General features: G+C 37.1%; 1 protein-coding gene across 27 annotated transcripts in view; it reads left to right on the forward strand.

Moving 5' to 3' along the window:
• Nucleotides 1-13,065, forward strand: part of LOC144598928 (uncharacterized) — a 223,015-nt gene that overhangs the window by 176,441 nt on the left and 33,509 nt on the right. For all 27 annotated transcript variants that reach the window (XM_078409534.1, XM_078409524.1, XM_078409525.1 and 24 more), the window contains one exon: nt 4,666-4,725. In XM_078409534.1, the coding sequence (XP_078265660.1) occupies nt 4,666-4,725 (60 nt within the window). The remainder of the gene's footprint in view (nt 1-4,665; nt 4,726-13,065) is intronic.

Below are 13,065 nucleotides of genomic sequence, written 5' to 3' on the forward strand. Positions count from 1 at the left end.
GCATTTTATGTAGGATAATGCTGAAGACAAGGAGTGTATCAGAAAAGTTGAACTGAAAAATATTGACATTTTGCATGACTGTTTAAGAGGGCAATAGGAGGGAGAATCAAATAATGATGAAGAGGTAGAAATGTGTAACCCTTTGATAAATAATACAACAATAATAATCAAGGCAAAGAATGGGCCATTTAAAAGTTTTTATTGCAGCTGAGCAACTATTTGAAATATTTACCAAAGTTCCCTTTCTGTTGCTGTACCCTATAACATTTCAAAACCAATAAATATTGGATTATGTCAATCACTTTGAGTCCTGCACTCCGAATCATAGTTTAAATATTCTGCCAATTATCATTTTATAATTCATTTCCTGAAGACCACAATAAATTATTTCCTGCAAAACACGAGCTGCACTGCATGCTTTCAGCCATAATCTGTTGTAAATCATTTTAGCATATAATGTTTATGCAGCTTGCAGAGAGTTATAATTTTATTTCTTTGTAAATGGCTGAATAGTGTAAAGATAAACAACAGAAATGAATAGAGAAAAATCAATGGCCTGCCAGTAGTCACTGGGCCCAGCAAAATCAATGGCCTGCCAGTAGTCACTGGGCCCAGCAAAATCAATGGCCTGCCAGTAGTCACTGGGCCCAGCAACCTTCTGGATTGTCCCTTCACTAGTTTCCACCATCTGGAGAAAGAGGGGGTTAAATAAAATAACAGTTGCAGGACACTCATTCTCTTTGCAATTGATTCTCAGCACTTATTCTCAGGCGTGGTGAATCAGCAGGGAACAATTGATATTCAACTGCCAAGAAAAATGTATAATTCAGCTCCTTTGGAGGAGATGAAAATAGATTAGTCTAGGCTTAATGAGCTGGAAGCCAATTGCAAGCAATAAATGTTGCAAACGCAAAGTAAGAGACCTTCACTTTTTGAGACAGGAATCGTAAAGAAATTGGGCCTGAGTGATGAAGACTAAAGGATTTTTGTATCAAGTTAACAAGGAACAGTCAAAGCATAAAGTTGACTTTCGTGTAATTTTCCAATTTGGCATGGTAAATATCTGGCAAGTTTGAAGGGAGGTGAGGTGATAATGAAGGAACCCAGGTGTTTGTTTTTTACCAGTGCTCCTGACAGGAGTAAAACTGTTATAAACTCCTGTTTTATGAAGTGTGGCAGAATTGTGAATCCCCAGAAAATTGGTTAATTTACATCATTTTGCATTTAACTTTGCAACTTTTCACCTATTTCTTCACCATTGTTTTTAAGAACGTACTGCATTTGCACATAAGTTATTCACTAAACTTACCACAAAAAAGGTAAAACTGGTGATTGAAAACTTTATTTACTGATGTGATCATATTGTGGAAATGCCAATGAACCTGTCAGCCTAGAAATCAAAAATGGCCTGATCTGTTCAATTGATCTGTTCAATTCATCTCTGTCCATTGTTTTGAATTTTTATAAATCTTATATTTTGAACTGTATTTTCTGTTTTTCTCCTTTGTATTTTATTTCTCTCTTTCTTAATCTATTTTGGCCACTTTGATTTTTCTCTTCCTTTGTTTGAAGTCACTCAAATTGCCCCTTTCGTATTTACTTTCCTTCTCTGTTCTTTATTTCTAAGTTCTAAAATGTTATTGGTAAGAAGGCACGCATTGTAAGATGGTTTCCTCCATTCATTAAGGCCAGGTACCTGTTGACACCACTATGTATTCTTTAAACTAAAACACGCATCATGAATGGGGATCTCTTGCATTTTCTAAAATATATTCCAGTTATGAATACATTGTAGCTATCTGCCTTAATCTGAAACTCTTTTGTATTGATGTAGGATCCACAGAAATCCACTATAAATTGCTTGGAAAATGATCGAGATGCTGAAATAATGTGTAATAAGAGAGTGTTAATTGAAAAAATCTTGTAGTTAAGGGGGCTTTAGGGAACAGTAATCTTACGGTTGTAGAAGATTGAAAGTGACTTAGTTCAATTGGAAACCAGGCTCTTAAATCAGGATAAAGCAAACTAGAAATGCATGACACATGAGTTGGCCATAGTAAATTGGAAAGCAACATTAAAAGATGTGACTGTATGCCAGCAGTGGCTAAATTTTAAAGAATTTATACATAATTTATAAGTAATATATATTCTTCTAATGCCAAAAAAACAATAGGAAAATGTCCCAGCTGTGGCTAGCAAGACAATTCAAAATATTATTAGATCAAATGAAAAGGTTTATAACATTGCCAAAAAAAACCTGAGGATTGTGAAAATGTCAGAATTCAACAAAGACCAAGACAATGATAAAGGAGAGCAGGCAATGCTTATATGGAAAGTAGAAATAGATTGTAAGAGCTATTATAGAAGTGTAAAATGAAAAAGATTAGCAAAAGTTAATGTGGATCTATTATATAGAGGCAGGAGAAATTAAGTTGTAGAATAATGAAATCAAACGTTTATTTGGGGCCTGCTTTCGCAAACATTGAAAACCTCCATGAACGAGTATATAATGGCATTAGAGCAAAGAAAAAAAATCTAAGAAATTAGCAAGATAAATAAATTAATGGACCTGAAAAACAATAAATCCTGGGTGGTTGACGATCTGCATCCTGGGGTTTTAAAAGGAGGTAGCCATAAAGATGGTGAATGCATTGGTTCTGTAACGGTTCTGAATTGGAAGATATCATATTTAATCTTACAATTTAAAAATAGGAGGGAGAGAGAAAACTGGGAGCTATAGACCAATGAGCAGGGGCCACAGTTTGAGAATAAGGGGTAGGCCATTTAGAACGGAGATGAGGAAGAACTTTTTCAGTCAGAGGGTGGTGAAGGTGTGGAATTCTCTGCCTCAGAAGGCAGTGGAGGCCAGTTCGTTGGATGCTTTCAAGAGAGAGCTGGATAGAGCTCTTAAGGATAGCGGAGTGAGGGGGTATGGGGAGAAGGCAGGAACGGGGTACTGATTGATAGTGATCAGCCATGATCGCATTGAATGGCGGTGCTGGCTCGAAGGGCTGAATGGCCTACTCCTGCACCTATTGTCTATTGTCTATTGTCTATTGAGAATAGAGTGAAATAATTGATGTGTAGGAAAATAACTGTAGATGCTGGTACAAATCGAAGGGATCACAAATTGGTGGAGTAACGCAGCAGGTCAGACAGCATCTTGGAGAGAAGGAATGGGTGATGTTTCGGGTTGAGACCCTTCTTCAGACTGATGAGTTTCTGAAGAAGGATCTCGACCCGAAACGTCACCCATTCCTTCTCTCCAAAATGCTGCCTGACCTACTGAGTTACTCCAGCATTTTGTGATACTTTCGAAGTAATTGGTGTAGTATATTTGGTCTTTCAGAAGGCCTTTGATAAAGTGCTATGCAAGAGATTATTGATCAAATTTGAAGTAATAATCTGTTGTGGACAGAAAACAGAATAAGATTAAAAGGATCATTAGTTAGGAGGCTGCAAGATACTGCAGGGATCACAACGTGTTCACAATTCGTGTCAATTATTTGAAGGAGGGCTCAATATAAGGTAATCTTGTTTGTTGCTGATACTAATCTACCAAATAATCTTCATGGTAATTCAGCAGATAAACATGTGTAAAATGGGAGATCAGATACTGAACAAAATAGTATGTCAGAGTACTTTTGAAATGATGAAAGTTTGAAAGGAGTGAGTGTGCATGCAAGTTCAGCAAGCAATTAGGAAAGCAAATGGGTTGTTGGCCACTGCAAGAAAATGTGAGTACCAGAATAATGGGCTTCACTTCAGTTGTATGAAACTTTGGTGAGGTTATATTTGGAAAATACTGTGCAAGTCTGAGCTACCTTGCCAAGTAAAGATATTCCATGATAAAGGAAGTACAGCAAATGTTCACCTGATTGATTTCTGGAATACGAGGATTATTATATCTGGAGCGATCAAGTAGAGAATGCCAGTGTTCTCCAGAATTTAGAAGAATGAGAGATTATCTCAATGAAGCATAACATTCTTACGGATTGACAGGTTAGATGTTTGCCCTGGCTGGGCTCACTAGAGTCAGGGATTTTAGTCTCAAAACAAAGGGTTTGCCACGCAGGACAGAAGGGAGAAGAATAACCAAAGTGTAGGGAGTCATTGAAATTCTCTGCCCAAAGGACTGTGCAGTTCGGTCGCTGAGTGTATTCAAGACAGCTACTGATAGATTTTTAGATATTAAGAGTACCAAGCTGCCAAATGGTCTCCATCTACCCCTATTTGTTATGTTCACAAGCTTTGAAAAAAAGTTAATGAATGAATAGTTCAATTGAAGGTAAAATAAAGTTGGTACCTTCATCTGCTGCCTATTTGAATCTAGTGCATCACCTTATCCAAATTTCTAAAACAGTTTATGTCTGATCTTTTTTAAGGATTCTTTGGTGCTAGCCCTTAGTGATAGTGTTATGCAATCTTCAGAATGCCTTAGGTTGAACAAAACAATGTGAAATTTTACATAACAGTCTAACATTTCAATTGCAGATTTTTTTTTTCTCGCCAACAATTTAAGATTCCAATTGCTTTTTGGTGTTCGCATAAAAATGCAACAACAGATGGTCAAGTAGACATAAGATTATTAAAAAATAATGTGGGTTACTGCTACTGGTCCAACCTCTTCATAATTTTTCATTTTATTTTGCTGTCCTCCTGCAGGAGCTAAGACACCATCAACTGTTATTCAGTCATCCTCCAGTAGTTCTGGCATTACACAAGGTAAGTAATGATTTACGGAACTAATAATTTTTTTTCCGAAAAGTATCTCTTTACTGGGATCACTGGACAATTATATAAGTGGTGGCAGATTTGAAAAGTTTTGTCCCACTTGTCAGGTTATGTATAATATCCGTTGCATTCAATCCAAATATTGTAGTTATTTTTTGAATGCTGTATTCAATTGTTGAAGACTATGTTTCTCACTTTTGAATTTTACAATGGTGGGATTGACGGGTGTCTACTAAATTAATTTATTATATATAATGGATTCATATCCAACATATGTGTATTGAGACTAATTTAGACTCAAACACTTGCTGCTGATAATAACTACAAAATAATTAAAATTAATGCATATGGAAAATATCATTTACCATTTTGGTTTTCCAAATTGTTGATAGAATTGAATGTTGTACTCTAAGCTTCATATGTTTTTTGTTATTGACTAATCCTTAGTAATTATAGAGTTTTGTTTTTGCAGCCTGAGCTACAAAATGTGTGAATTTGCCTAGTCAATAAAAAAAATCAAATTAATGTTTATTTACCACTTGGCAAAGCAAATTATTTTGTTGCCCTTATATAAAATTGCTATTTAATTTTGCTTTTAAGTGTACATTAGACAAAACAAAAATAATGTGCTAGGTTTGGCCTAAATGTTAAATTCAAAATAATTAATGTGTTAATGTGAATCGATTAAGTCATCTAGTTGTGCAGCACAGAAACTACCTTTTGGCCCACCATGTCCACACCAATATTTTTGCCCATCTACACTAATCATATCTGTCCGCATTAGGTCAATATCTTTCTATGCCTTGCCTGTTTACGTGCCTGTTGCTCACTTTTAATGTAGTGATTATATCTGACACCGCCACTTCCTTTGGCAACGAATTCCAGATATCACCTCTCTCTGAGTGTAAAAAAACCAGACTTGCCTCTCAACTTTCCTTTTAAGTTGGTTCCTCTCACCTTAAACCGATGCCCTTTTGTGATCGATACTCTGGTGAATATCCTCTGCATTCTTTGTAGCACAACCGCATCCTTTCTGTAGTGTGGCAACCAGAACTGCACATAATTGTCGAAGTGCAGTCTAATCAGCGTTTTAGAAATTTGCAACACTACATAAAAACTTTTAAACTCAAAAATATGAAGGCAAGCCATATGCTACTGCATTACTGTAACTACTTGTGTTGGAACTTTCAGGGAACTATGGACTTAAATCCCAAGGTACATCTCTGTTCATCAACATTCCTTCGTGCCCTACCATTTGCTGTATATGTCCAACCCTTATTTGACTTCCCAAAATGCATTACCTCACACCCACCACTATCAATACTATTTAACTTCGGCTGAAGAGAGTTATGCATGGTGCAAGTTATGGGAAGAAAGCTGATTTTCTCCAATCACTAATACAGGTCTTTGATATCCTATGGAATGCGAAAAACATAATGTGGCCGAAAATCAATGATTTTTAAAAAAAATCTACTGGGTTTGCCTGGAATCTGCATCATATTGCATGCATTTTAATCTCATGGGTCTGATGTATGATCATTCTAAATATATTTTCCAGCAGTTGTTTATATGAATGAGGAAATGAATGTGAGCACCACGTGACATAGGCAAATTGCAACATTTTAGGTATACACAGTTGTTGTCTGAATTGGTGAGTGCGGAAATTACATCTGACAATTATGTCTGCTGGTGGAAAGGATTGCTTATAAAATGTCAATTGTAACATTAGAAATAGATCCTCAGTGGCAATCATTGGAATGTGTGCTGTTTACCCTTAAAATGAAAATAATGTGAGGGTTTAATGTGATTTACAATTTTGGCAAGCTTATTGGCAGCAGAGAAAATAGTTCTTCTATCCTTCTAGTAAGTAGTCAATACTTGTAAAGCAAACACTATGCCAAAATTCTCAAGTCAAGTCCAGTGTATTGGTATATGCACAGATACTTGGCAGAGGTAGCGGAGAAAGCCTCGAGATGGCTCTGGATCAGGAGAGGAGGTCCTTGGGGAGGAGCGAATGCCACCTGAACACAAGCCGTGGTCCGATCAACCATGGCTGGGTCTCCTGGGCGAAGGCGTCTGATGTTGAAAGACCCGAAACACCCCAGGTTACATCACTGATGATGTGTTCAGGAGCATCAAGAGATGTATTCTACCAAAAAGAGGGGTATAGGCATAATGGAATATTGCTTGCAGCCAGCCTCCGAGGGACATTAACTCAGACAACACACGGAAGCATAAATTATAGATAAATTACACAGAAATTCTAAAAATCTATGAAAAGCAAAAGACTGTGGGGGGGAAAAAAACTCGTACAAAAATACACAATTACAAAACAATTGCAATGTAGTGCAATAGTCGTAGTGTTGTGCACGTCGATTCAAAAATCTGATAGTTGTAAGAAAATAGCTGTTGCTGAACCTGGTGGTGTGGGACATCAAGCTTTTTTATTTTGACCATTACCCAATGGTAGCAGGGAGAAGTGGGCATGGATGGGAAGTGGGGGTGATGATAGATGATAGATGCTACCTTCTTGAGACAGCATCTCATGTCGATGCTATCGACGGTGAGGACGGCTGTACCTGTGATGGTCTGGACTTAGTCCACCACCTTCTCCAGCCTCTTGCATTCTTTGCTAAGACAATAGACAGTAGGTGCAGGAGGAGGCCATTCGGCCCTTCGAGCCAGCACCTCCATTCAATGTGATCATGGCTGATCATTCTCAATCAGTACCCCGTTCCTGCCTTCTCCCCATACCGCCTGACTCCGCTATTCTTAAGAGCTCTATCTAGCTCTCTCTTGAATGCATGCCAGGCCACAATGCAATGGGTCAGAAACCTGCTAAAGTGCATCTGTAGAATTTTATTTGAGTATTTGGTGACATGCTGAATCTCTTTAAACTTCTAAGAAGTAGTTCTCTGTGATTATATCTATGTACCAGGCCTAGGGCAGGTCATCCTAGATGTTAATGCCCAGTAATTTGAGTTACTAACTCCCTTCATCGCTGACCCACCAATGAAAACTGTCATGTAATCTCCCACTTTTCCCTTTCTGAAGGCATAGATTAGTTCTTTGGTTTTATTGACATTGAATGAAAAGTGGTTGTAGCGGCACCAGTCGACCAGGTGTTCCATCTCTTTCCTATACTCTGAGTCATTACCATCCATGATTTTGCTAACACCAGTGGTGTCATCGGCAATTTTTTCACATGGCATTAGAACTGTGCATTTTCACATGGTATTAGAGTAGAGCCGGAGCTAATCATACAGCCTTGAGATGCACCCGTGTTAATATTAAGTGAGGAGATGTTGTTGCCAATCTGCACTGATTGAGGTTTGCTGATAAGGAAGTAGAGAATCTGGTTACAAAGGGAGGTATAAAGGTCCTGGTTTTGGAGCTTGGCGATGAGTTTGGAGGGGAGGATAGGGTTGAATGCTGAGCTTAGTCCATGAACATCAGCTGACGTATGTATTCCTGTTATCCAGATGGTCCAGAGCAGAGAAGAGAACTGGTCAGATAGCATCTGCTATTGAGCTGTTGTGGCCATAGCCACATTCAAGTGGATCCAGTTCTGAGGCATGAATACATTCGCGCCATAACTATCCTCTCTAAGCTCTTAATTACCAGACAGTAGTCATTGAGAGGGCTCACCGTACTCTTCGTGGGTACCTATAAAATAGTTGCCCTATTGCAGCAGGTGGAAATCTCAGGTCAGAGGAGCAAGGGGTTGAGGATGTCCTTGAATATTCTAGCCAGTTTGGCATTAGCGCTCTTTCAGGTACGTCATTTGGGCTGAAGGATGCGCTGAATTACCCTCTTTATTGTCAACCTCAGAGACCGAGATGACTCGGTTTGTCAGGTGCTGTGGGGGCTTGTGTAACTGTGTTATTGATTCTGTCTTTCAAAGCGTGCATAATTCTCTGCAAGTGTTCGAGGTATTCATGACAATATGTTGAGTAATTTATTAAGTTTAATTGGAGTGAATGGATGATTTGTGTTATGCAATTAAAAAGTGTCTGATTTAGTGCTTATGCAGCATGTGCTAATAATATGTTACTGTATTGTCAATAAAGCTGCATTTTGCCCAAATTTTAATCAAAGATCGTACCTTTAATTCATATTTTCCTTATTGGTATTAATCTTGAACAATGCTAATATTGGTACTAACGCTACAGAATAACCCTAGTTTTTCTGGATATAGTTCCATGGCTCTAAATAATGGCAAAATGACAGGACTCTTACTGGCATGCATTATTAATGTTGTAATATTAAGGTGGGCTTATAATAAATGCATCTAAATTCTCACTCCTTCAATTGCCTATAACAAAATCCAGCGTGTTATAAACATTGGACTGAGATTATGGAAGCACCTCAACTGGCTGGGTGTCCAATTAAACCAAATGGATTTATAAGTAATTTCAATGAAACAGAATATTAAAGATTTGTTAGCTTTGATTTGTTGAGATCATTTATCACAAAGAAAACTGAAGGACATTTGAAGTAAAAGCAGAAAATGTTGGAAATGTGCAGCAGTAAAATCAACATTCATAAAGGGAAAGTATAAGGAAATGTTTTTGTTCTACATGTTTCATCAGAGCTGAAGACCTAAAGATAAGTTACTCTGTTAATAAGGTTGGAGTAAATAGAAATGAAAAGCTGCGAATAAAATAAAACACAAGAGGTTACAAGTTTTAAGGCAAAAGATTATAAGTAAAAGTCCCATTCCAAGCCTTGTAAACATAATCCACATGAATACTTTTGTGTAGTATTATGTCATCAGCTATTTTTCTGTTAAGCAGTTTGTGGAACGTATGCTCGTTATATTTTTGGTGGGGGGGGGATTTAACTAATTTTGTATTTCCTTACTCATATACTTTCAGTGGTTGTCTTTTGGTTTTAATTTCTGATGAAACAAGTAAACTTGAGTTTTTGACATACCTGCTGCGTGAGGCCAAACTATTTTTACAATAGTTTCAATGTTTCCTTTTAGGTACTGTGTGCACAAAGCCAGAAAGTTACCTCCAGACTCATAAAATTGCTTTCTTTTAAATTTATTACAGACAAGCCGCCTGTCTTCAGATCAACCCCAGTATCTATAATTGATGGCCAGGGGCAAGAAAGATTTAGAGGTACAGTATTCCCGTCAGCTTGGCTCAGATGGGAGCATCCTTGCCTCTGAGTCAGAAGGTTGTGGGTTCAAGCCCCACCCTAAGGACTTGAGAACATAATCTATGCTGACACTTTAGTGCAGTGTTGAGGGAATGTTACATTATCAGAGATGCAGTCCTTCAAATTCACTATTAAATTGCTGCCCAGTCTGTTGCCGACAGTGGTTTTGGTAGATATTAAAAACAGCATGGTACTATACTCGAAGAGCAGGGAGTTCTCCCGGTGTCTTAATCAACATTCCTCCCTCAATAAAACCAAACAGACTGGTCTTTCCTGACAGCACTGTTTGTGAGACCATGTGTGCAAAATGCCAGCTTTGTCTGTCTGCGTAAGCCTATGCAACAACAGTGAATTTAATCTGTTGCGTTTGAAGTACTTAAGAATGTTTGAGAAATGTGATAAGGTATATAAAGATGTGATATTTCAAGTTAGTTCTATCATCGGTTTCATTGGAAAGTATGAATGTATGGTTGATAGATATTTCTTTACAGCAATTTTCTAAACTGGATAATTTCTTGGATAGGTTGGAATAATATCATTTCTGCCAGTGAACTCTGCCTTTCAATCCAGTGTACTATTTCAATAAAATGTTTTTTCCATCATGTAAAACCATCTGAATTCCAGGATCTAATGAGATGCAGAACTTTTTCATAATCTGTCAACATTGCTAAATTGACAACTTTATTAAAGAAACCATAAGTACGATTGTTGCATACAATAGAAAAATTCATGATGGTTCTGTTCAGGAGTGGAGGCAGGGTGCCTCACTGTTGTATGATCAACAGATTATGAACCTTTACTTTGATAACTACAGAAATAATATCATTAAAACTATTAATACAAACTCTTGCTAGAAGTTTGTATTAATAGTCTGAAACATTATTATGAGTGGACAAATTACAATGATTGAAATTATAAATAGCAAGTCGCATTTGATCCAAAAGCAATGAAAGCAATGGACATTTTCATAAATGTGGGATACTGAAAGCAATTCCGATGCCCAAAAGTCATCATCTTTTCAAATCAGTATGCAAAAAGTAAAAGATTTATAACTTTTCTCATTTGATTTGAATCCATAAAATCAGATCATGCAAGAAAATAGATCATGAAAGTATATGGTATGTAGGTTATGTAGGTTAATGTATGTATGGTATGTAGGTATGTAGGTTAATTGACTGGGTAAATGTAAAAAATTGTCCCTAGTGGGTGTAGGATAGTGTTAATGTGCGGGGATCGCTGGGCGGCGCGGACTTGGTGGGCCGAAAAGGCCTGTTTCCGCGCTGTATGATGATATATAGAAGGAGACACATGGACCCTTGTAGCTTCGCCAGAGCCGGCTCTTCCCATTTCTCTGCTCATTTTCTATATCTCGTTATAATCTTCCTTTTCAAATCCATTTAAAATGATGTTACAGGTTTTCCTTCAGTGGTTATCCTTATTCTAACCACCTGTGATATATGAAAAATCTTTTCATTCAACCCTCCATTCTTTCAGTGATAATCATCAAGTCGAGTTTATTGCCATGTGCACAAGTATGGTGAGGTACAGTTACAATGAAAATCTTGGTTAACCTGGACTCAATATTATTGAGTCAACAGTCATCTGCAACAATCTATCACCATTTTTTCCTCAAACTCTGACTTTTGAAAATCCCTTGGATCTTCTCCCTTTCCTGAAGTAAATGTACTTCATTTTCTTTTCAATCTCTTCCAAAGAAGAATCTGTTATTCCTGGCATGATTTCAATTATCCACTGTAAATTATTAAGAAAAACAAATTAAATTGGTTGGACGGAAGCATAAATTTACACGTTCATGCTAATTGTCTTTGAGCAGCTCATATTTCTCTGTTCTGCACTTTGAATTTAAGAAAACTTATTTTTCCAATTGCTAGCACATGACTTCTCATGTGGTAGTGTATGCCTGTTAAATCAAATTCATTCATTTGGAAGCAGAGTACACTGCTCAGAGTAGGTGCCCACTTGATAACTCCAATGATGTGTCTGCCCAGCCTTTCTCGACATCGGAGGAGCATAGGTGAGTGCATAAGCATCCCATCACCAACGGGAGCAAGTTGACATTTGGCACTCTGGATTTTAACATCACGTGCTGTGTATTTGAAAACATCACATCTTTAACGATGGCAGTTCAAAATGAATTTCTCCTCTGCCCATACCCTCACGATCACAGTTAACTCATGTGCTATATTACAACAGTATATTACACTTTAAAAGTATTCAATTGACTATAAATACCAAGCAAACTGTAAGCTTATTTGGATCATTCTGTGAATTTTTTTTTAGAATTGCCTCTTTTTACTCAACAATTTCTGAACTTTTTCACTCTTCCCTATAAGCATGTAACCTTTGCTACCTGACAACCATACTATTTTTTTAATAATGTGCCATTGTTATCTTTGTCCAAATATCCTTTTTTGTCCACTATTATTGCCTGACAAATTATGGAAAATCATTGAGCTTTGATCAACAAAATAATCATTCATTTTCCAAGATCCGAATATTTATTTCAAGGTAATCCATGCTATATTAGGTGAGGCCTAAGAAATCTGTTTAGAAAGAATTTTTCAGAAATATGAAGAAATCTCAGCAGAGCCCAATTTTCAGAATTTGTGGCTAATGTATTGACGTGTTCAACATCTGTTTTTTCATTTTTTTCCCAATTCAGAGTATTAGAATCCATGACATGCTCCCTAATATCACTAGCAGTAACCTTAAACAAAAAAGTAATTGGCAGCATTCTAAAGCTAAACTGAATATATCCAAAATGAATATTAGAAGTAAGGGTGAAGTAGGAAAACAGATTGTAGATAGAAGCAAAAGGGATCCAAGGAATTTGTTTGAGTTATGTAAAAAGTTGAGTATAAAAGGCCAGGTAGTTCCTTTGAGGGATACATTGGGTAGAAATATTATAGAGGATCAGGAAATGGCAGATGTTAAATGTATTTTTCACATCGGTCTTTAGAAATTTAGACCATGAACAAAATCCAGATGCAGTTATTTTGGCTTGGAATCTGTAACATATGTAAAGATCAATAAAGTATATATTACGAAGAAACACAGAGAATTAACTGAAGGACAATTGCATTGGATAAGATATATCCCAGACTCATCAAGAAATCAGCCAGGAAATAGATGAGACTCTTGTTA

Source organism: Rhinoraja longicauda, chromosome 12 (genome assembly GCF_053455715.1).
Source record: "Rhinoraja longicauda isolate Sanriku21f chromosome 12, sRhiLon1.1, whole genome shotgun sequence".
Lineage (NCBI taxonomy): Eukaryota > Metazoa > Chordata > Chondrichthyes > Rajiformes > Arhynchobatidae > Rhinoraja > Rhinoraja longicauda.